This window comes from Hylobates moloch, unplaced genomic scaffold (genome assembly GCF_009828535.3).
Source record: "Hylobates moloch isolate HMO894 unplaced genomic scaffold, HMol_V3 SCAFFOLD_6, whole genome shotgun sequence".
Taxonomy (NCBI): Eukaryota; Metazoa; Chordata; class Mammalia; order Primates; family Hylobatidae; genus Hylobates; species Hylobates moloch.
The window spans coordinates 8,235,108-8,259,869 of record NW_026652281.1 but is presented as its reverse complement, the minus strand read 5'-3'; the positions used below and the strand labels follow the sequence as shown (position 1 = coordinate 8,259,869).

Here is a 24,762-nt window from a genome sequence, read left to right as displayed (position 1 = left end):
ATTTCATTGTTACCACTGTGTTCACTCAGGCTGTTTTCCTGTTTCAGGATCCAGTACCCGGTGCTGCCGTGCATTTAGGTTGTCCTGACTCCTTCGTGTCCTCCAATCGGGGGTCGTTCCACCAGAAACCTTATTTTTCATGCTCTAATGCTGCTTCTATCCCTTTACCTAACGTGTATATCAATCTTGAGTATATTTTTACATGTCTGTTCTTATATCCTAGATATAACATACATATCAAAGGCAATATTTATTTATTACTTATTTATTTATTTTAGATAGTCTTGCTCCATTGCCCAGGCTGGAGTGCAGTGGTACCATCTCAGCTCACCACAAACTCCACCTCCCGGTTGAAGTGGTTCTTGTGTCTCAGCTTCCCGAGTAGCTGGGACCACAAGTGTGCACCACCACGCCCTGCTAATTTTTGTAGTCTTAGTAGAGATGGTGTTTCGCCATGTTGGCCAGTCTGGTCTTGAACTCTTGATCTCAAGTGATCTGCCTGCCTTGGCCTCCCGAAGTGCTAGGATCACTGGCGTGGGCCACTGTGCCAAGCCAAAAATGGCAATATTTAAGTAAAGAATTAAATTGGGCCAGGCACGATGGCGCGTGCCTATAATCCTAGCACCTTGGGAGGCCGAGGCGGGCAGATTACGAGGTCAGGAGATCGAGACCATCCTGGATAACATGGTGAAACCCCGTCTCTACTAAAACTACAAAAATCAGCTGGGCATGGTGGCATGTCCCTGTAGTCTCAGCTACTCAGGAGGCTGAGGCAGGAGAATTACTTGAGCCCGGGAGGTGGAGGTTTCAGTGAGCTGAGATCGAGCCACTGCACTCCAGCCTGGTGACAGAGACAGACTCTGTCTCAAAAAAAAGAAAAAAAAAAGTGCAGCACACCAACATGGCACATGTATACATATGTAACAAACCTGCACGGTGTGCACATGTACCCTAGAACTTAAAGTATAATAAAAATAAATAAATAAAAATAAAAACATTATTAAAAAATAAAAAAAAAAGAAAGTTTCTGTATACCCTGCACCCAGCGTCTTCTCACGTTAACGTCATGAATGACAATAGAACAGTGACCAAAACTAAGAACTTAACACTGGTAATTTACAATGAAACCAGAGACTAAATTTCACCAGTTTAAAAAAAAAAAAAAAAAAAGAATTAAGTCATTAAGCCACAAGTAAATATTGAAGGTAAGGTGTCTAGACAAACTGGCCAGAAAATCCTGAATATCTTAAAAGGTAGATGGAATAGAAAAGAAAACGATTGGGAGTTGTACCTACCTTAGACATATGGATTTAATAAGTCCAAAAAGAAGCTCAAATACCAAAAGAAGCTCAAAACGCATCGATGTTTTTAAAAAGAAATGCCTCGTAAGGAATTGAGTTCAGAGAAGTCACCATAAATGTCTATGAAACTGAGAAAAGCACATCCACAGTAGATGCTGGGGTGACAGCCTGCAGGGCATTGATGAGGTAGAGGCCTTGAGGGGCACTAACACCAGTTTCACTTTCTAGAAATGGACTCGGCACTACTGCGCCATCGCCGATGCCAAGCTGTCCTTCAGTGATGACATTGAACAGACTGTGGAGGAGGAAGTGCCCCAGGTAGGGGAACACCCTAGCCACATAGGAAGGAGGTCCCCAGGAGCCGCAAGGACCAGCCAGCTCCCAGGACCTCCTTCCCATGTGGCTTCTCTGGCCGGCTGGCAAGTGGATGCTCCGCTGAAGAAGCTGCTGCTACTCTGGGTACCATGGCCTGGCTGGCTTGTCTCTGATTGGCTGGCTGCCCCAGGTGCTTTAACCAGTGAGGTTCAAGATGCTTTCCTGCTCTCTTAAGGGCCTGATTGGTCTTGGTCCCAGGCTTTCCTGTTGCCCTCTCCTCCAGCTGTGGTCATCTTTCCCGCTGTTTTTTTCTGCAGTCCCCAGGGCATCATGGCTCTCAGACTTCCCTTGGAACAGAATGGAGGGCGGTGCTGGGAACCCCTCACTCCATGTCTCAGGATGCCAGGAGGCCACCATAAATGAGGGCTCTCAGGAGTGGGAGGCAGGCGGAGGAGGGTAGCGGGTGCTGTTTTCCCAGACCCCTTCGGAAGGGGACCAACTGAGGCTGGCCTATGTTATCTGGTGCCCTGGGTCAGGGTGAGACAGAAGGACCTGTCTAGTGATGCTGGGGTTTGGTCCAAGGCTTTCAGAAACCCCTTCTCTCTTTGCGGCCCAGGATATACCCCCCACAGAGCTACATTTTGGGGAGAAATGGTTCCACAAGAAGGTGGAGAAGAGGACGAGTGCCGAGAAGTTGCTGCAGGAATACTGCCTGGAGACGGGGGGCAAGGATGGCACCTTCCTGGTTCGGGAGAGTGAGACCTTCCCCAATGACTACACCCTGTCCTTCTGGTAATGCCCCGACCCAGGGAACGCCTCTCTTCTCCTGCACGCTGGCCGGATGAGGCAGGGTGGCGAGTGGTTCTAGCTCAGGCAGGAATTGGGCAGGCTGGGACCTGAATCCCAGGCTTCATTTGTCCAGCTCTTCTAGGCCGGGACAAGGGTGAGGTGGGTATGACTCACTTCGGCACAGTAACCCAGATTAATGAGATTTCAGGGCCATCTTTTAAAAAATCAAAAGTAATGCAAAAAAGTCTGTGATGAACAAAATAGGAATATTTTAAACAAAGACAAGATCTGACCCTACTCTTAGGTGATGTGGCCTCACTCACTTCCCCTGATCCCGGCCCTGGAGTGGGTCATGTGGCTCTGGATGATTCAGCCAACCTTCTAGCATCTCCGTCTCCTCCGTAAAAGGGGTACTCTAGGGCTTTCCTTTCGAAGCTGTCATAGGCTGTGATGAGCTTGTGCATTCATTCATCCACCCACTTATCCGTGTCTCAGTGCATTAAAAGATGCTTCTTGTGGGTGTGCCCTGTGCTAGACACAGTACTTATGCCAGACAGACAGTGTCTTTGTCCTCCTGGACGTTAGCGTCTTTTGAAGGAGATGGGCAATGAAAAAGTAGTCACTCAAATGATATGCAAGTATAGTTGTGATGAGTGCAGTGAAACGAGGCAAGATAAAGGGACATCCCTCCCTTTATTGGGGGGGGTTTAATGTGAGTTGGGGGGATTTATGAAAGTCTGTGAGAGAAGGCTCTGATGCCTCGATGTAGGGAATGGTCAGGAAAACCTTCCTGAAAGAAGATGAGACCTGAAAGAGGGAAATTATAATTCTGTCACTTAAAAAAAAATTGTGATAGGGTCTTGCTCTGTTGCCTAGGCTGTAGTACAATGGTGCAGTCTCGGCTCACTGCAGCCTCAAACTCCTGGGCTCAAGCAATCCTCCTATCTCAGCCATTTAAGTAGCTGGGACTACAGCCACATGCCACGACACCTGGATAATTTTTAAATTTTTTGCAGAGCTGGAGTCTCACTATGTTGCCCAGGCTGGTTTCGAACTCAGCTCAAGCAATCCTCTGGCTTTGGCCTCCCAAAGTGCTAGGATTACAGCTGTAAGCCATTGCACCTGGCTGAAAATTAGAATACTAATAACACGCAAATAATACTGGACACCTAAATGATGCTTACCATGTGCCGGGCAGTATTCCAGACACCTCGTGTGTGTGGTCTCATTTACTCTTCAGGATGCCTTTTTGAGGTGGACATTGTTATCATCCCTGTCAGACCGCTAGGGTAGTAATACATCATGGCTCAGACAGGACGGGTGACCTGCTCCAGGACACTTAGCTCATATGTGGCAGAGCTGGGATTTGAATCCAGGCATCTTGGCTCTAGAGAAGCAGTTATATAGATAAAAGGGGGATAGAGTGGGGTGGGGTGGGGCAAATAGGTAGAATGTTCTGGAATCCAGGCTGAGGGTCTAGCCTATGCTGAAGCCCTGCATCTGTTTTTTTTTTTTTTGAGATGGAGTCTCGCTCTGTCACCCAGGCTGGAGTGCAGTGGCGTGATCTCGGCTCACTGCAACCTCCATCTCCCAGGTATAAGTGATTGTCCTGCCTCAGCCTCCCAAGTAGCTGGGATTACAGGCATGCACCACCATGCCCAGCTAATTTTTGTATTTTTAGTAGAGACGAGATTTCACTGTATTGGTCAGGCTGGTCTCGAACTCCTAACCTCAGGTGATCCACCCATCTCGGCCTCCCAAAGTGCTGGGATTACAGGCATGAGCCACTGCGCCCAGCCTCCTGTGTCTGTTCTAGGAGCAGAGGGAAGGTTGTGTGGCCACACGTAATGTCCCTGCCTCTGATGCCCTGGCTGCCACAGTGGCCTGACCTGTGTTCTCCCAGCACTGATGGTGTCCTCTCCCCGCAGGCGGTCAGGCCGGGTGCAGCACTGCCGGATCCGCTCCACCATGGAGGGCGGGACCCTGAAATACTACCTGACTGACAACCTCACCTTCAGCAGCATCTATGCCCTCATCCAGCACTACCGTGAGACGCACCTGCGCTGCGCTGAGTTCGAGCTGCGGCTCACGGACCCTGTGCCCAACCCCAACCCCCATGAGTCGAAGCCGTACGTGTCTGAGGGTGGAGCAGGAGGCAGGCGGTGGTCGGGTTAGCTCCACCAGGCAGAGAAGCTGGCCTGGTGGTTCAGTTGGGCCAGACCCCCAGGACACCCTCGCCCCAGCCCACCGGCGTCTCAAAATTGCTGAGGTGGCTGGTTTCCAAATTCCTGGCACCGTGACCTGTGTCCTTTCTCTTTTCTTTCTTTCCTCCCCTTTCTTTTCTCTTTTCCCTTTCTTCTACTTTGTCTCCATAGCCCCGAGACTTTGGGCTTTGATTTTCAGAGGGTCATTTTGGCCCGGGGATATTCTCCTACCTTTCAGAGCTCCTTCCTGTTTGTTCTGAAAATGAACCAGGAAACAATGATTATAAAAGTCTCCCTCTGATTTTTTTATCTAGTGAAATGAGTATCAAGGTAGGGCTTGTGAAGGGTCAACAAATTCCGGGAATAAAGAAAAAACAAATTTTAGGCAGAAAGCTGCAAAAATGTACATTTCTGAGGAGGCCGTATTACTTATAGCAACTTTTTTTTTTTCGCTTTTTCTGTCAAATTTTCCAATGGATTGCCTCTTAAAACTTGCTATTTCTTATCTTAAGAAATAACCCGAAAACAACCCAAACCCTGTGAAACTCCTGCTGTGCTCTCCATCTTCGATTTTCTGAGACACAATAACTGTGCCTCCCTGGGAGCCTGGCTTTTCAGGTTTGGGCTGCTTGGGTGGATGAAGATGAATCAATTTTTTGAGACGAGGTGTTGCTCTGTTGCCCAGGTTGGAGTGCAGTGGAACAATCAGGGCTCACGGCAGCCTGGAGCTCCTGGGCTTAAGTGATCCTCCCATCTCAGCCTCCTATCTGGGACTACAGGTGTGTGCCACTGTGCCCAGCTAATTAATTAATTATTTTATTTTGAGACTGGGTCTTGCTCTGTCTCCCAGGCTGGAGTGCAATGGCACGATCTCAGCTTACTGCAACCTCTGCCTCCCAGGTTCAAGAGATTCTTGTGCGTCAGCCTCCTGAGTAGCTTGGATTTATAGGTGCACACCACCGGGCCTGGCTAATTTTTGTATTTCTTTTTTTTTTTTTGAGACAGATTCATATTCTGTCGCCCAGGCTGGAGTGCTGTGGCATGATCTCGGCTCACTGCAGCCTCCGCTTCCTGGGTTCAAGTGATTTTCCTGCCTCAGTCTCCCAAGTAGCTGGGACTACAGGTCCCTGCCACCGTGCCCGGCGAATTTTTTGTATTTTTAGTAGAGTCGGGGTTTCACCGTGTTAGCCGGGATGATCTTGATCTCCTGACCCCATGATCCGTCCGCCTCGGCTTCCCAAAGTGCTGGGATTACAGGCGTGAGCCACCACGCCTGGCCCATTTTTGTATTTTTAGTAGAGATGGAGTTCCGCCATGTTGGTCAGGCTGGTCTCGAGCTCCAGGCTTCAAGCGATCCGCCTGCCTTGGCCTCCCAAAGTGCTGGGATTACAGGCATGAGCCACTGTGCCCAGGCTATTTTATTTTTTATAGAGATGGGGTCTCATTGTGTTGGCCAGGCTGGTCTCAAACTCCTGACCCCAAGTGATCCTCCTGCCTCAGCCTCCCAAAGTGCTGCGATTTCAGGAGTGAACCACTGTGCCCGGCCCAATGTATTATTTTGGGCTAGAAACACACCCCTGGGGTCTCCCACTGTGCTTTTCACAAGTTGCTCTTTTCTGAGCTGCCTTTGGCTGGGGAAGCGCACTGTGTGGTTTCCATGGCCGTTTCCAGGGCCAGGTTCCAGGTGTCACTGGTGCCATTATCTTGTCCTCCGCGGGTGGCCCACTGACAGCCTGGAGACCGCTCACCTGGTCGTTTTCCCTGGCCCTGTGTCGCAGGTGGTACTATGATAGCCTGAGCCGTGGAGAGGCAGAGGACATGCTGATGAGGATTCCCCGGGACGGAGCCTTCCTGATCCGGAAGCGAGAGGGAAGCGACTCCTACGCCATCACCTTCAGGTGGGTGCGAGGGTGGGAGGCACACACCCTCCAGAGGGACTTGGCAAGGACAGATGCAGACAGACAAGGGGGAACTTCAGGTGGAGGCTCACCTGCAGCGTCCCCGCCCCCCAAGCATCAGCGACAACAACAACAACCACAGCAAAAGCCGCTGCGAGAATGTGCGCTTCAGTGTGCCAGGCGCAGTCTGTGTTCTCCAGGGCAGGATGTTCTGTAGTAACTCACTTTGGCTTCTAGTAACTCTGTGGGGTTGACATCACCATGATCCATATTTCTCAGAGGAGGAAACTGAGGCACAGCAAAATTAAATAACTTGCTGAAGCATGCAGCCAGTAAGTGGTGGAGCTGGGATTCGAACCCAGATAGCCCAGGCCTGTGATGAGATAGATCTGGTTTCCTCCCATCTGCAGCTGCTGCCAAACCACCTCTAGGCCTGTGGTTCTCTAATTTTGCCCCAAAACACCAGCTTCCCCCACTTCCACTAATGACAAGGAGCGGAGGAGTGACTGAGACTCCGTGTAGCCTACTGTCCCTCCATCTCCTCAGCCCCAGCGTTTCCCTGAATGTTCTTACAGTGGTAACAGTCTGCCATATGCTGAGTTCCTAACTGTGTTCTAGACACTGGGCTGCCTTCAAGGCCTCATGTGATTGAATCCTTTGCTACAGCCTGTGTGAGGTAAGTCTAGTTATTGCAAGGGAGGAAACAGGCCCAGAGAGGTTAAGTGAGCTGCCTGGAGTCACACAGCCTCATAGTCAGCTGAGTCTGAGGGTCAGATGCAGGCCTGTCCGTCTCCAAAGCCTAAGCTCTTCACTCCAGAGTCTCCAGCCAGAGGCCTGGGGGCCAAATCAGGCCTGTGGTCATCTTTTGTACACTGATGTGAAAAACTGAGAAATTTCACTAAAAACTCAGATTGCTTCTTGTGAAGAATGGGAGGCAGTGGACGCCCTGGGCCTGTGTTTTCACGTGGGCGTGGTGGTGCTGGCTGCATGGCAGCTGCTGGGGGGCATGTGGTTTGCCCCTGTCCACTCCTCTCCCCGTTCCCTCTGCCCTAGTCCCATCTCCTGGCGACCCTGCCAGGCTGCCCCCTGGGCGTTTGGATTTCCCTTCCTCTTTGCCTGCACCACTATGCCTGAGCCACCTCCCTGGGGACCGTGGTGACGGGCATTACCACTGCAGTTTATTGAGGACCTACTGTGTACTGGCTCCAGCCAGAGAGCAGCCTCCCACCAGCATGGCTTTTCTGTACTCTGTGTTTCCAAGAGGGAGACCTGGGCTTCTCAGCGTTGGTGCCTCTGCCCTTTGCTCTTTCCCCCAAACCTCTTAGTGGTGCCTCCTCAGCCTGGATGGGGAGGAGGTGTGTTCAGTCCGCTGCACACGGATTGAAAACATGCTGTGTGCCGGGTCCCAGGTGGGGTGTTGGCACTACCATGGTGCTGTAATCCTGTGCAAGTGATGGCAACGAAACTCAACTGGCTGAAACTGAGGTGCCCAAGAGGTGAGACAGCTCTGACACAACCGGATCGGGGCCTCACCTGACGATGGTCAGGATGCCACCTGTATGTGCATGCTGCTGTTACTGTCCATCAGCTTCTGTTTCAGGTGGCTGTACCTTGGGCTGCCAGGACACTGTCTGGCAGAAAGGATGGCCCGTCCCTGAGCCCGGTGGCGTGATTCTGACAGGCCATCTGGGGATGGGGTTGGGGTCACTTCAATGGGACCACGTGGATGAAGAGGTTGGGTGGGTCCTCAGGTTGACTGCCTGACTTACATACACGCCCCATTCAGTTTGTGAGCCTGTCTTCCCCATGAGATTCTAGGTGTCTTGAGAATGGAAGTTTTTATTTTTTAGGAGTTAACAGATGCTCGGTGAGCACCTACTGTGTGCTGGGCCTTGTGCTGGACTCCAGAAATGGAGGAGTAATCAAAACAGCCCAGGCCTTGCTCTCTCAGGCTAATGGTCTGGCAGGGATGAGAGACGTTGCCTTACTCCAAGTGTTTCTTGCTTTTGACCTGTTCCTGCTTATGTAACATTGGCTGGGATGGAGTTGGTGGTCAGTGAATGCTGGCTCAATGAATCAATCAGCAAGGCTGGCAGCTCCCCACCTCCCCCACGGCCCACTGTCAGGGAAGCTCAGTCCACACAGCGTTTCTCAAAGAGTGGGGGGTGTGAGGACTGATCCTCTTGTGTTGGGATGTTGAACTTCCCCTGGTCTCCACCCACTGCATGTCTGTGTGGGACCCTAAGTCACTGTAACAATAAAAAATAACATCCCTACCCCAGGACGCACACTTTTTCAAACCCTCTCTGGTTAGGGTTTGGGGTAAAGCATCACCGTCCTTCAGTGAGAAGCACTGAGGAGGTTTGAGCACATAAGGAAATCAGTGTAGTCTTTTGTAGGGAGTGCTACAGAGGGATTGGTCAGGCAGGGTGGTGGGGGGTGAGTAGGAGGTGTCCAGGGGAATGGATGGGGAATTTGGACCAGGCAGTGGGGGGAACACAGGTCTGGAGGAACTTCTCCTCCTTGCCCTCTACATATTTGTAAAGTGCCTCTCCTGTGCCAGGCACTGTTCTGGGCTCTGGGGATGTGTAATGAACTTCCGGATAGGTTTCTCCAGGAGTGGAGAAACACCTGCTTTCAAGTCCACAGAGGAAGTGTTGAGTTGTTGCCCGGTTGTGATTGGTGGAAGGCATCTCTTGGGCAGTGAAGCTAGACCTCAGGCCGTGGCTGTGGCATCCATGCTCCAGGAGGTTGGAAGATGCAACTCATATTCCAGCCTTGTTCCCATCTGCCCTTCTGATTCTCTTTTCTCCCAAGGAAGTTAGTTGTGGGTTGATTTCAGTTATGTTTTCCAAACCATTCAGTTACTGAGTCCTGCCCGAGTGCCACATACAGTGCCGACAGCTTACCCCGAATCACCTAACAGACGATGACCCTAACGATCCCCATGCAACAGGGGTTGTGGATCCCCGATGCTGTGGATCGGGAAACTGAGGCTTAGGGGTTCCCTGTGGAAGGAGCCGGGACCTGACCTTGACTCTCTGCCTCGGCCCCCCAGAGCCCCCCTACCTGCCCTGAGGAGCTCTTATAAAGGGTTTTAAAATTAATTTTTAATTACATGAATATTGTAGGAAGATATTCTCCCTAGAAAACATTAAGACATTACAGTGAAGGCCAAAGCCCCCTGTGGTCCTTCTAACCTCAGTAGAGAGGTCCCGGTAGAAAGCACAGTTTTCTAGTTGGTGTGTCCATGCAGACATTTAAAAAATATATACATATTTATACATGTCTGTATCTGTGGAAAATATATGGTGCCACTTCGTGTGTGGGTATTTTCAATCTATTTTTAGAAAATACAAATGGGATCATTCTGCAGCTTTTCCACTCAGCAGTGCTTCTTTTCTTTCCTCTGTTTTTTAGAAGGAATAAATATTTAATAAAATATCACTGCAAATAAACCACTGAAGCAGAAGTCTTCTAGCATTTTGTTTTTACAGGACTTTTGGATGAAATCGCTTAAAGGAATATATTTTTTTTCAAAAGATTGGAAATCCTTTTTAAAAAAGAAAAATAAAATTTTAAAACAATAAAAAAGTCTCTCTATAGTGCAAAAAATGTCTTTTCTTGATTTTTTTCCCTGCCACGCAAAATTGTTAAATGAGTAGTATGCCCATAGAAACTAAGTCTCTAGATGCTTTTCCTAATTTATTTAATTGACAAATAAAAGTTGTATATATGTATCATGTACAACATGGCGTTTTGAAATATGTATACATGGTGAAATGGCTAAATTGAGATAATAACATATGCACTACCACACATACTTAACCATTTTTTTTTTTTTTTTGTGGTAAACTTAAACTACCCTTACAATTTTCAGACATTTTTGTTTTGAAGATGGTTTGTGCAGTGGCGTGATCTTGGCTCACTGCAACCTCCGCCTCCTGGGTTCAAGCGAGTCTCCTGCCTCAGGCTCCTGAGTAGCTGGGATCACAGGCATGCATCACCATGCCTGGCTAATTTTTGTATTTTTGGTAAAGATGGCGTTTCACCATGTTGGCCAGGCTGGTATCGAACTCCTGACCTCAAGTCATCTACCCTCCTTGGCCTCCCAAAGTGCTGGTATTACAGGTGTGAGCCACCACGCCCGGCCAGGACTTTGTTGTTGATTATAGTCCCTATGCTGTACCTTAGATCTCTTGAACTTACTCCTCTTGTCTAACTGAAATTTTGTATCCTTTGACCAACATATCCCCAACATCGCTACCTCCCCCTGCCCCAGACCCTGGTAACCACCATTCTACTCTCTACTTCCGTGAGTTTAAACCTTTTTAGGTTTCACATATGAGATCATGTGGTATTTGTTTCTCTGTGCCTCGCTTATTTCACACAGCACAACGTCCTCCAGGTCCATCCATGCTGTTGGAAATGACAGGCTTTCCTTCTTTTTTAAAGCGAATGGTATTCCATTATGTAAATGCACCACATTTTCTTTATCCATTTATCTGTTGATGGGCAGGCTGATTCTACACCTTGGCCATGGTGAATGGTGCTATGAACATAGGAGTGCAGCTTTCTCTTTGACATACAGAGTTCCTTTCCTTCGGATATTTACCCAGAAGTGGGATTGCTGGATCCCATGGTGTTCTGTTTATAATTTTTTGCGGAACCTCTATACTGTTTTCCATAGTGGCTATGCTAATTTACAGTCCCACCTACCAGGTGCGGGGGTCCCCTTTTCTCCACATCCTCACCAGCACTTCGCCTTTAGCTAATAGCCAGTCTAACAGGTGTGAGGTGACATCTCATTGTGGTTTTAATTTGCATTTCTCTGATGATTAGTGATGCTGAACATTTTTTACGTAACTGTTGGCCATTTATGTATCTTCTTTTGAGAAATGTCTATTCAGATCCTTTGTCCTTTTTTTTTTTTTTTTTTGAGAGGGAGTCTTGCTCTGTTGCCCAGGCTGGAGTACAGTGGCACGATCTCGGCTCACTGCAAGCTGCCCCTCCCAGTTTCACGACGTTCTCCTGCCTCAGCCTCCCGAGTAGCTGGGACTACAGGTGCCCACAACCACGCCCGGCTAGTTTTTTGTATTTTTAGTAGAGATGGGGTTTCACCGTGTTGGCCAGGCTGGTATCGAACTCCTGACCTCAAGTGATCTGCCTGCCTTGGCCTCCCAAAGTGCTGGGATTACAGTGTGAGCTACCACACCCGGCCTTTGTCCATTTTTAAATTGGGTCATTTATTTTCTTACTATTGAGCTGTTTGACTTCCTTATATATTTTGGATATTGACCCCTTACCAGATGTTCAGTTTTTAGATGTTTTTCCCATTCTGTAGGTTGTTTCTTTACTCTGTGGATTCTTTCCTTGGCTATGTAGAAGTCTCTTAGTTTGATAAAATCCCATTTATCCACTTTCACTTTTGTTGCCTGTGCTTTTGGGGTCATATCTGAAAAATGATTGCCCAGACCAATGCTATGGAGGTTTTCCTCTCTGTTTTCTTCTAGTAGTTTTACAGTTTCAGGTCTTATGTTTAAGTCTTTAATCCATTTTGAGCTGCTTTTTTTGTTTATGTTGTGAGATAATGGTCTAATTTTCTTCTTTTGAAATTGCTATTATTTCTATATAGGAATTTCTTTCAAAATTCTTTTAAATTTTTTAAATCTAGGTTTCCCAACCCTACTTATTTAACAAACTGTCCTTTCCCCCTGGTGTGTTCTAGACATCTTTATTGAAGATCAGTTGGCTGTAAATGCATGGAGTTATTTCTTGGCTGTCTGTTCTGTTCCACTGGTCTCTGTGTCTGTTTTTATGCCACTGTCGTGCTATTTTTATTACTAAAACTTTGTAGTATATTTTGAAGTAAGATAGTGTGCTATCTCCAGCTTTGTTATTTTTTGCTCAAAATTGCTTTGGCTATTTGGGGTAGACATTTTTAAAAAGACCCTCTTGGCTGTAAACTTAGGGTCAAAAATATTTTTCCAGATGTTTCTGTCTTGCTGATAAAAGCTAATAAAACCAAGGAGGCTCTTCTGTTTTGGATTTTTTTCTGCTTCATGTTTCAAACAGATGAAGGAATGAAAGACTTGTTTCTTTTTTGAAAAAAAAAAAAAAAAGTCACTGTTTTGCTAGTTGAGTCACTGAAGACAAGATTTAATAATTTTGAGGTGGGGGGGGGATTGGCAAACATTTTCTGTGAAGGACCACAGAGTGAATATTTTAGTTTTTGCAGGCCATATGGTCTCTGTTGCAGCTACACAACTCTGCTGTTACCGTGTGAAAACAGCCCCAGACAATGTATAAACAAATGAACTGTAGCTGTGTTTCAATAACGCTTTATTTATAAAAGCAGGTGGTGGGACAGATTTGGCCTACTCTTGACCTAGTTCCCTAGGAAGCTCCTAAAGTCAAGTGCTGTAGTTGGAGAGGAGAGGAAGGGTAAGAGGAGCTGTTGAGTCACTCGGCAATATTTCTTCTGAGACACAGATTCTTCTAGATCTGTTTTGAAAATACTCACATCATTGTTTTCTAATTGTCTTGTATTCCATAGGAGGACTACACCCTGTTTATTTACCCGCTTCTCTAAGGCTGGATAACTAGGTTGTATCTAATCAATGGGGTTTGTATAAAAATTGTTTGGCCACCAGGATCTTGGCATGTCAACCCTGTGTTCTTCCCGTTCCAGGGCTAGGGGCAAGGTAAAGCACTGTCGCATCAACCGGGACGGCCGGCACTTTGTGCTGGGGACCTCCGCCTATTTTGAGAGCCTAGTGGAGCTCGTCAGTTACTACGAGAAGCATTCACTCTACCGAAAGATGAGACTGCGCTACCCCGTGACCCCCGAGCTCTTGGAGCGCTACAATATGGTAGATGGTGGACTCCCTTGTGATTTGGTGGGATTTCTTGTCTGAGGTTGTAACTCATCTGTTCATGAATTCAGCAAATCTCTGAGTATTCACCATGTGTCTGTTACCGCTGTAGGTCCTGGGGATACAAACTGAACACAACAGACAAAGACCCTGCCCTTGTGCTGCTTATAGTGTACTGTTGGGGAGATGCAACAAATGACATTTAAAATATCCATAGCGTGTGCCAGATGGCTATGAGTGCTGAGAAAGACACTGGGCAGGTGGATAAGAGGATACAGAGTGATGGGGAAGGGGTTGCAGTTTTCAGAGAGTGGTCTAGGAAGATCTCACTGAAAAGGAATGAGCCATGTGGGTATCTTCTGGAGGAAGAGAGGATAGCATGTGCAAAGGTCCTGAGGTAGGAGCCTGCCTGGAAGCACCAAGAGGAGGTCAGCATGGCTGGAATCCAGCGAGCCCGGGTGGGGGTAGAGTTAAATAAGGACGGGGGGTTCACAGGTGACTTATCATGCAGGGGCTCATAGGCCATTGTAAGACTGTGGCTTTTTCTCTGAGTCATTGGAGAGTTCTGGGTGCAGGAGAGACCTGACATGATTACTGTGTCTCCATTCCTACCACAAAGATCATTAATTTATTGAAGAGAGATTTATGGCATCCTGATCATGTGCCAAGGACTGTTCTAGATACTGGGAGTACTGTGGAACAAAATCTGCTTTGGGAAATTTAGGTTCTGGAGAGGAGAGACAGATAGTATACACAATTAAGATGTTTTCAGGTAGCATGAAATATAATAAAGCAAAGAAAACAGAATGGTGTGAAAAGGGGTGGACACTACCTTGGGCTGTGGGAGTGGAGATCAGAGAAGGCCACCTTAAAAGGGGAGAAATATGAGCCAAACATGGAAGACAGCAGTGAATGGGCTCTGGGGAGAAGTGAATGAAGGGGTGACTCTAGGTAGAGGAGTGGCCACACCACAAGCCCTAAGGTGACATGAGGAACAGAAAGAAGAGTTAGAGAGGAAAAGAGAGGTGGTGGCGATGGATCTGGGCAGTGGTGTGCTAGTAAATGTTCAGACAGCTCTGAGTGGGGTAGGGGAAGGCACTGATTTGGAGCATTTGCCAATTTCCATGGTGTAAATACTTCCATGGTGGTCAGTTTCAAATTGTTGATGTGCTGTCGTTGAACCTGGAATGTGGAGTCAGGAAGTGATGTACGCAGTGGGCTTTTGTGAGCTGGGAGGTCACTCCAGCACACCACTGGATCTTAGGATTTGTGCTTTTACAAAGGAACACGGTGCCTGGCACGCAGCAGGCCAGGACAGGGCCTCTCTGATTTTGGGTTAGTTTCCAAGTCTGGGGACCTTCTTTATAGCTTCTTCCTGTGTCTACTCATGGGCCATACGAAAATTCTATGAGGTTTCAACTCCTCTATCAAAGGATAGGTAACCATAAAGAAGCCTAGAACCCTTGTTATATGTAAGGGCTATTCCAGGAGCATGGATTATTCCATTTCTTTCTTTCTTTTTTTCCAGGAAAGAGATATAAACTCCCTCTACGATGTCAGCAGAATGTATGTGGATCCCAGTGAAATCAATCCGTCCATGGTACAGTGCTGAACCTCCAATTCACATGATTTTGGAGTCACGAGGCTGATGTGGATTCCATCTTGTTCCCATGGCAGTTATAACAGGGCAAGGGAAGACTTTGGAAAACCTGGCCAAAATAATTTTTTTTTTTTTTTTTGAGAAGAAAGGATGATTGACAATATGAAGTCTAGCTTCAGGGAAAATGTTAATAGAATTCCATTCAAATGCAACAGTGTTTTGCTAAAATTCTGAGGTTTGACGAACCACCTTTGGGCCAAATGGCTTCTAATGAAAAGTCTTTCAAATGTTTTTTGCTCGGTGACAGAGCCCGCGGTGTTTATAAATTCCATTTGGTTCACTGACCTCCTTGCAGCGCAAATGCTATCTCATATTCCCACCCTGACTCTGTTGTGTAATTTCATGCAGGTAGGGATGGATTTTACTTTCAGCCGTCGGCTCCTCCTTGCTAGGTTTCATCTTCAATTTAGTTTGAGCCGGCAGAGGAAGAACTGCAGTGAATTTTCTGTTTGGGGGCCATGTGTCACACAGTTAGTGTACAGTGCTCACATAGGAAGGGGCCCTGCTTGTGGGCTCTGTCGAAATCCAGAGATGACTTTCTTTTTTAAAAATTTGTAATCCGTGGCCAATCCAGATCTGTTTCAGAAAGAAATGAAATCTTGAAAGGCTGTGGGTAAATTGAGCTGTGTGTGAAATGCATTAAGAGACCTTAGTAGCAAAAACTTTTGTTAGTAGTGAAGGATGTTTTGGTGATGAGAACAGTCTCCTCTCTAACTGATAAGTGTTCCTTCTGTGGCCTTGGAGCCTGGCTCTGGTCCTTATATCCACCCTTGAAGCAGGATACGCAAGTAGAGGCTGCTCCGTTTGCAGGCGGGGGGAAGAAAGGCAAGGGCACTGCTTAGCCTCTGGCCTCCAGCTGCAGAACCCTGTGGCAGAGCTCCTAGAACCCACATTGCTTCTTATGAAACATCATGAACTATGGCACTGACTCACATTGATGGATCCAGTTCTGGGCTGAGCCACTTAAAACAGCTGGCTGATGTGGGGCAAGTTACTTTCTCTCTCTGCATCTCAGTTTTCTCATCTGTAAAATGGGCATAATCATATAACTACTTACCTGTTATGGTTGTTGTAAGGATTAAAGGAGATACCTTAAGGCTTGGAACAATGCTTTGACTATACTATAGTTAGCACTTAAGAATTGCAACCTGTTGTCAGTTTTATCATTATATACATGATCTCATTGAATAGTCTTAACAACCCTGTGAAATATATAAAAATTTAATTGCCATTTCACAGACGGGGGAACTGAGGGTCAGAGAGACTCAAACTTATATCATTATTCAAGGGCAGAGCAATGATTTGAACCTACATATCTGACTCTGTAGCCTGTGTTCTGAGGAAGAGTTTTACTGGATTCCCTGTGAAATTCTTGTTCCCACTTCCTTCGGGTGGGAAGAGAAGGAAGCCGCTGATTTCAACAGGTTTGACAACGTCAGAGCTTTTCCCACTAATATTTGCTTGCCGTGTGGGTGTTCATTTATGCCCGCCAGGCAGAAGGCATGAAAGCAAATTCATTGAAGAAAATTACTATACCAAGGAAGTTCTGTCTGTCTTAGTTCTGTGAACAGAGACCACCTTTTGATGAATTTCACGGAGGAGAAGCTCAGTTACTCTTGCAAAATGTCAGGGTCCTGCAGGAGTGTAGATAGGGGGCTGCTGACCTACAAAAACAGAGCAGTGAGGCCCTCAGGACAGGCAGGAAGAATGGGGTTGCCCTTGAGCTTCTGGGAGGCTTCCTGAGCACAGGCACTGTGATGATGGTCTTGGCTTAATCTAAAAGGCATGTCCTTTCTTTGTTGAGGAAATTGAGCAATATTGTGTCACTACACTATAGGGCCCCTCCCAGCCTAACCCTAAGCCTAACCTTAAACCCTCACCTCTAACCCCAACCCTCAGCCTAAACTCTAACCCTAACCCTAACCCCAGCCCTAAACCCTAACCCCTAACCCATAACCCTAAACCGTAACCCCTAACCCTTAACCCCAACCCAGGTACCCTTGGCTCTGACTAGGCCAGTTCTCCTTCACTCCCTGGTGACTTGTTGGGGCCTTGGATCCTTTGCAATGCCAGTCCCTCTCCAGCAGATGACTTTGTAACCTTGGCCTGAAGCCTCCTGCTCCCCAATGAGAAGAACCAAATGGTACCTGGGAATGCAGCGGCCTCCCTCCCCTACTGTCCCTGGCCTGACCTTTTCCTTCTTGTTTTCCCTGAAAGCCTCAGAGAACCGTGAAAGCTCTGTATGACTACAAAGCCAAGCGAAGCGATGAGCTGAGCTTCTGCCGTGGGGCCCTCATCCACAATGTCTCCAAGGAGCCTGGGGGCTGGTAAGGCTGAGTAGAGGCTGGGCTGCTTGGCAGGGGGGCTTGACGTGTCCCTTCTTGGTGATAAGACTCAGGTGCTGGCCAAGTCTGACCCCCTTTGTCTGTCATCCTGGGCTGGCCTTGACTTCTTGTGTTAAGTCCCTTTTTAGGAAGGTGGCTTGGTGCATGCTCTCTATTTGAGAAAATGGATAAACAACAATATCAACAGTTATCAACATATCATATCATATATTGTATGTTATTATAATTACAACAGCAGCTACCATTTACTGAAGTCTAAGTGGCAAGCAGTCTGCTAATTGCTTTCATGCATTGTCTAACCAAATCTTCAACCAAATCTTCATTACTCCCTGTGACAAAAGATGCGGCGAGTGAGACTTTCCAAGTCACACAAATAAATACTAAATACTAAATAGTGCAGGCGCTTTCCAGTACACAAGACTGTGTGTTATTTCCAATTCAAATTCTTACGCTATTCCATAGTCCCGTGCTGAATGCAATGGCCACATCCTGAATTGAAGACAGTATGTTTTTCATGCAAAGGTACCTGGGTGTGCTAGGGTTTAGTTACCACTTCGTTTTTTAACCTTGGAAGAACAATTCACTGCCCACCGATAGGTTTCTGAGCAAGTGGTTTTGTCGGGTGACTTCTGTCTGAGAGCAATAAGAACTTGCTCATAATAGTGAGCACTGGTTGAAGCACCTCATAGACTGGCATTTCTGCCTCCCACAAGATAACCAGAGCTGGCTTAGAAATCTGAATAGGAGCATGCATGGAGTGCTTGTATGTGTCAAGCACTGTTTTAAGCACATTTGAAATAACTCAATTAATCTACATGATGACTGTAAAAGGTTGGTTCTGTCGTTACCTGCATTTTACAGATGAGGAAACTGAAGCGCAGTCACTTGTCCAGGGCCACATAGCCTGCTGAGATTTGAACCGCCAGGCCTTCTGACTCCAGAGCTTACACTCTTAACTCCATTCATCTGCTAAGTCCTTCCCTGTCCTCTTGCAAGATGCCTTAATCCAGGGATTATCAAACTTTTCCTTAAAATCAGGAGAACCTCATTGCAAACCAATTCATACCTAGATTCCACAGAATCAAAGATGCAGCCGAGTTATCCATTAAGCTGGAGTGGGGGCGTAGACTTGCCCTGTTTGGCCTCCTTGCTGACATTGCTGTCCCTACTGCAGCCCCTGATGCTTCCCCTTGGAGGCTCCCAGACCCAGTTTGGCAACCACAGTGTTGTCCGTCTGCTTCTCCCAGTTCAGAGGCTTGGCTTTGCCGAAGTCCCTCCACTCGAAGTGGCACAGAGTTGAGGTCTCTTCCAGGCACACTGGCGTTCCCTCATTGTCCTCCTGTCCCTGCCTTGGTCAAAATCCTGGTGCTCAGTGGGTGGGTGACTAACATTTTTGGAGTTGTGGCTGGAGCCCAGGTGACTACTCCAAATCACAGTTTTCCATTCTGTGTGAGACGGCTTCATGCCTTTCTATGCCTCTGATCCAGCAGCTGTGGTTATTTATTTCTCTGATGGCAGTAGTGTTACCTAGGGGGCTGCCTGTGTGAAATGGCCTTTTTTGCATACTTCCAAACTGGTTCCCCTGTAGCTAGGGGACCAAACAATTACTGTCTGAACCAAGATGTTCCTGAGAGTGAAGAGAATGTAAAGTGCTCAGTCCTGGACAGATGGTATATATGATCGCCGTAAATACAGCCAGCCCTTTCCAGAAGTGGGTCTGGAGAAATGGTGCAGAGGACGGGAAAAGGGCTTACAACCCACAGTCCTGTGTCTCTGCTAGGTGAATTGGTAGCATCAGTCCTCACTCTGCTTATTCAGACCAAAAAATTGTTAAGTTCTTCCCACCACCACGGAGCACAGACTTGACTAAGATCCAGAAGGGTCAGCCGGGTGCAGTGACTCATGCCTGGAATCCCAGCACTTTGGGAGGCTGAGGCGGGCGGATCACTTGAGGTCAGGAGTTTGAGACCAGCCTGGCCAATATGGTAAAACCCTGTCTCTACCAAAAATACAAAAATTAGCCAGGCGTGGTAGCCCATGCCATAATCCCAGCTACTGGGGGTGCTGAGGCAGGAGAATTGCTTGAACCCGGGAGGCGAAGGTTGCAGTGAGCTGAGATCATGCCATGCACTGCAGCCTTGGGGACAGAGTGAGACTCTGTCTCAAAAAAAAAAAAAAAAAATCCAGAAAGATCTTATATAGTGGGGAAGACAGACGTATAATTATACATTAAGTGTAAGATGTGGCTGCTCAGATGACTGTGGGGACAGGATGCCAGGGGACCACAGAGGAAGAGTGCTCAGCCTAGGGGGCAGTCAGGGAAGACTCCGTGGGAGAGGAAGTGGCCAAGCCAAGTCTTACATTAGTGGGGGAAGCTGGGTACTAAGGGCATGGGCCAAGGCATGGAAGCTAGGCAGCGTGGCAGGGGCATGATAGGGACGACGGGCCATCTGGAGACAATGTCATGGAGAGTTAGGAGGTGATGTCTGGGAGTCCTGGGGTCAGACTGTGCGGGGCCGTGGCTGTCACGTTGAAGAGTCTGGGCTGGATTCCGGAGGCCCTGGGGAGCCATCATGCGGCGTGGTCGGAGGTGCATTTTGGAGAGTCCCTGGCTGCGGAAAATAGCCGAGGAGATGGACAGGTTGAAGGAGGGGGTTTGCGTGTCTGGGCACGGACTTGCTGGGAGGAATCTTAGAGGTGCTCACCATCTGGTGGGGCCCAGGAACATTCATAGATGGATTATGTGCCGTGTTACTAGTGCTGTTATAAAGATAGGGAACAGTGTTTTAGCTGAATTAATAAAAAGAGCTAACACTATTGAGTATTTACTGTGTACTAGGTAGGCACTGTCCCAAGCACTCAGCTTATGTGAATTTAGAGTCCTAATAAAACCCTTTGAGGGAAGCACTCATGTTTACCCATTTTTCACATGGAGAGTCAGAGGCACAGAAAGCCTCCACAGTCAGTGGTAGAGCTGGAATTTAATTCCAGCCTGTCTGCCTCCAGAACCACCTTCTCTCTAAATTCACAACCTCCCTGGAATAGGGGTGAACTTTTGTCTTGTATGGTCTCTGACTTCCACGTAAAGCATGGAAACTTTTGACTTGTGATCTTTGATTAAACATTAAGATCATGTGATGGGGAGTAAAATCAGCCCCCAGTAACTCATTAGTAATTAAAAAATAAAAAGACAGCAGTTGCCGTTGAGATGCTCCATTGTCACAGATAGTGACACTGGTCACTTGGCCACTTGCTGCCTGTCCCCATCAGAATTGAGCCAGCAGCCGGGTGCAAATAAGCAGTAGTGGGCAATTCATGCCACCTGGTGACAGCCCCCACATGTCCTCTCTTCTTATCCAGGTGGAAAGGAGACTATGGAACCAGGATCCAGCAGTACTTCCCATCCAACTACGTCGAGGACATTTCAACTGCAGATGTCGAGGAGCTAGAAAAGCAGGTGAGTCCCCTTCTTTGATCCTCTTACTGGAAGAAGGGATCTGCAGGTCCAGTTTTTCAGGGAGCTTTGCCATCTCAGTGGGTGAATTTTTCCATGTGCTGCTTGTGGTCTCTGTGGAGCTCTGGATCAGGGAAGACACAGTGACAGGGAAATTGAGACTGAGTTGTTGTGGGTGAGTTGCTGTGACAAGCTGGCTGTGTTTTAATCAGGTTGTGATGGGCTTGGAAGGATTTGAATATGCAGGAGAATCCCCACTGGAGTAAAAGTGACCAAATGGGGAATTTGTCCTTTGCTTAAGCAATTTGCAGATGAAACACATGTATGTTGGACAGCCAGACGTTGAGAACGTGCTTGGGGTGAGTAAGCAAGTGGGCCTAACCAGAAGGTGAGATGAGGCCTTCCTGGTGACTTTACAAACCTGGTGGTTGTTCCCTCGCCGCCTCTTGTTTAGAGAGCAGCCACTTTCAGCGTGCTGGCGCTCCACCAAGGATGACATCTTTGTAATGAGGACTTTAAGATCCCGTCAGAGCCCCAGGTGTTTATTTTCTAAGGGAGGTAGGGCAATCTGGGAAGGCTTCCTGGAGGAAAGAGTATTTGACCCTTAAAAGTCAAGTTAGAGTTCAACAGCAAGAGACTGGCAGAAGGGAGTTCCAAGTGGGAGGTACAGTCTAAGCAAAGGTGTGGCAGTGGGAATGTGGTTGTGTTCTGTGTGCTTGGGCTGAGGCAGAGACTTGAAGCCCCTGCTGCGTCTGTACTGAGTTGCCCTTACCTGTACATCAGCATTTGCCTGGTGCACGGGGTGGGGGTTGGGGTGGTGCAGGCAATGAGTGGATGCCTGGTTCTACCACCTCTCCTAAGCCCAGGATATTCTTCATCTTAGCCAGACCCTGGGATGGTCCGAGTGTGCAACAGGAGGCAGAGCTGGAAAGGGTGATGGGGGCTCTGAAAGTCTTAAAAGCCAGGTCATAGAGCATGGGTGTTGCTTCCACAGGACATGGGGGGCCACCGAAGGTTCTTGAGCTGGGCTTTAGTAGGCAAAATAGTCTCATTTTCTAATAAGGTCAGATAAATGGTCTAGGATGTGTTTTGAAACCAGATCTGAGGAAGCTTTATGAAACCGGTTCTAGAATTCACAAGGCACATTTTTACGGATTGGAAAATGAAACTGCAAACCTCCTGGCACCCTCTCCCCGCTAGGTCCCTATCAGCTCCATGCTTCATTATTTAGCTCTCTCCCCATGGACGTATCTGGTAATGAAAATGCATTTTAAACAGTTCCACAGGCAGTGTCTCTGCTAAACAGTGTGCTTTGGAAACGGGTTGTCTTTTTATTATTCCCGTTACAACTAACGTGAGTTATGTCTTGTTTCTTCACAGATTATTGAAGACAATCCCTTAGGGTCTCTTTGCAGAGGAATATTGGACCTCAATACCTATAACGTCGGTACGTGCACACATCATCTTAGCCTGGATTTCTACCCCTATCCCCCATGGGCTGACCTCAGCCCCGCCCTACACAGGGAGGTGGCTGACACAGGGTCCTGTCTTGAATGCCAGCTCTTCCCCGGCTGAAGCTGAGTATTTAGGTCAGGCTGGTCAGTGAGTATGATGCTATGTCTGCTATTAATCTCTGCTAAAATTTAAGTGCTAAAACAGGGTCTGGTACATAAGTGGTAGATGGTGGTTAGCGGATATTACTACCAACATCACTCTTACTAGTTCAGGATCCACCTGTGTTTCCCATGCGTTGCGAAGGAAAGCTGAGCTGTCAGCCTGGCTGAAATGCAGCATGGAGTTGGGAGTCTCGGGTTCTAAGCCCAGCTCTGCCTCTCTGTCGCTAGGAGACCACAGGCCTTCCACTTCTCCTCTTTGAACCTCTGCTTCCTGGTTGCTCGGCTGGGGCCCAGGAAACCCAGCCCGCCCATGTTGACTGTGCTGCAAGGGGATGTGAAGGCATGGCCCCGAGGCCAGGCTTGTCCATTTGTGGCTGGGGTCTGATGTGCGCTGGGCTTCCTGGGTCTTGAGGCTGGCTGCTTTGAAGTGGGTGTGCTGCAACTCCCATGTGAAGGGACTCTGTAATAGGCCTCCTTGTTCTGGGCAGCCCATGACCCTCCCTGGGCAGCCATGGGCATGGTCCCCTAGGACTCAGGTGACAGCAGCCCCAGGAACTTCCTGCTTCTATTGCCAGTGCTCTGCTTTACACATTATTATCTTTTTGCGATAGAGTCTCGCCCTGTCCCCCAGGCTGGAGTGCGGTGGCATGATCTTGGCTCACTGCAACCTCTGCCTCCTGGATTCAAGTGATTCTCCTGCCTCGGCCTCCTCAGTAGCTGGGACTACAGGCATGTGCCACCCCATCTGGCTAATTTTTGTATTTTTAGTAGAGATAGGGTTTTGCCATGTTGGCCAGGCTGGTCTCAAACTGCAGCCGTCAAGTGATCTGCCTGCCTTAGCCTCCCAAAGTGCTGGGATTACTGGCATGAGCCACCATGCCCAGTCTACTTTCCACATTTATTACCTGCTTCTTTTCCTTTACGATGATCCAGCACGATAGATAGGAGAGGGATTCTTTGCTCCCACTACCAGATGAGAAAATCAAGGTACTAAGTGAGCACCACACATGCTGAGGTCCTGCGGGCAGGGGGTGCGGGATCCCTGCGTCCACTTCTGGTGCTCTTTGTATCATCTTCCCCCATCCCTGGATTTGCAGAGCAGAGGCACATGGCTCAGTGGTTCTGAGTAGAAATCTTGGAGTCAGGTTTGAACTGAGCCTCAGTTTTACTATTAGCTGTATGACCTTCCACATGTTACTTTCTCTTAATGAGCCTCAGTTTTGCCTCCTGTAAAATGGGCCTAGCAAAAGCAGGGTGCCTGTAGTCTCAGCTACTCAGGAGGCTGAGGTGGGTGGATCCCTTGAGCCCCAAGAGTTTGAGAGCAGCCTGGATAATGTAGCAAGACCTCAAAATCTTAAGAAAAAAAATAAAGGTGCAGTACATGTAATCTGCTTAGAATATTGCCTGGTATATAAGAGCTCAGAAATCTTAGCTACTAATATTATTTGGCAGATAAGCTTCCCTGTCATAATCTTTTCTTCTCTGTAAGATTCTTTCTCTGTGTCTAGAGAACCCACGCCACATTTATCTCCTAGTTTCTGGTGACTTCTTGGTGTTTTTGGCTCATGGCTGCATTCTTCAGTGTCCACATTTCCTGCACATGGCTTTCTCCCTTGTGTCTGCATCTGTTTTTAAAGCCATTTAGCTGGGTGTGGTGGCCCATTCCTGTAATCCCAGCACTTTGGGAGGCCAAGGTGAGTGGATCGCTTGAGCTCAGGAGTTTGAGACCAGCCCTGGGCAACATGGCGAAACCCCTCTCTACAAAAAATACAAAAATTAGCCAGGCTTGGTGGTGTGCACCTGTGGTCTCACAGCTACTTGGGAGGCTGAGGTGGGAGGATCGCATGAGCTTGGAAGGTGGAGGCTGCAGTGAGCCAAGATCGCACCACTGCACTTCAGCCTGGGTGACAGAGTGCCACCCTGTCTCAAAAAAAAAAAAAAAAAGCCATTTAAATTATTGATTCTTTATATATAAAAGATTATATGTAACAACATAGAAAATTATGCACAATATGCTAAGTGAAACAATCAGTTCATAAAATTTTATGTATGGTATGTAAACATTTTGTAAAAATGCCAGGTGGTTAGCTATATTTTAAATCTTTTTAAAGTGAACGTGTATTGCTTTAGTAATTTGTAAAAAATATTTATGATGAGTGCAGAAAGCATTTTCTAATTGGTCAAAAAGATATTCAATGTTTCTTTTGATCAAGATGAACACAAGTCTATAAACTGGACAAGAGGGTGTTTTTTTCAGGTTCTCTCATGCATTTTAATGTTTTTTTTTTTTTTTTTTTCCTGCATC

General features: G+C 47.5%; 1 protein-coding gene across 4 annotated transcripts in view; it reads left to right on the top strand.

Annotated features, from left to right (window-relative positions):
• PLCG2 (phospholipase C gamma 2) overlaps positions 1-24,762 on the top strand; it is a 186,722-nt gene that overhangs the window by 126,875 nt on the left and 35,085 nt on the right. For all 4 annotated transcript variants that reach the window (XM_058440446.1, XM_032156340.2, XM_032156341.2 and 1 more), the window contains 9 exons: positions 1,530-1,619; positions 2,233-2,408; positions 4,334-4,534; positions 6,388-6,507; positions 13,199-13,379; positions 14,911-14,982; positions 17,260-17,369; positions 20,748-20,844; positions 22,222-22,288. In XM_058440446.1, coding sequence (XP_058296429.1) covers positions 1,530-1,619; positions 2,233-2,408; positions 4,334-4,534; positions 6,388-6,507; positions 13,199-13,379; positions 14,911-14,982; positions 17,260-17,369; positions 20,748-20,844; positions 22,222-22,288 — 1,114 coding nt within the window. The remainder of the gene's footprint in view (positions 1-1,529; positions 1,620-2,232; positions 2,409-4,333; positions 4,535-6,387; positions 6,508-13,198; positions 13,380-14,910; positions 14,983-17,259; positions 17,370-20,747; positions 20,845-22,221; positions 22,289-24,762) is intronic.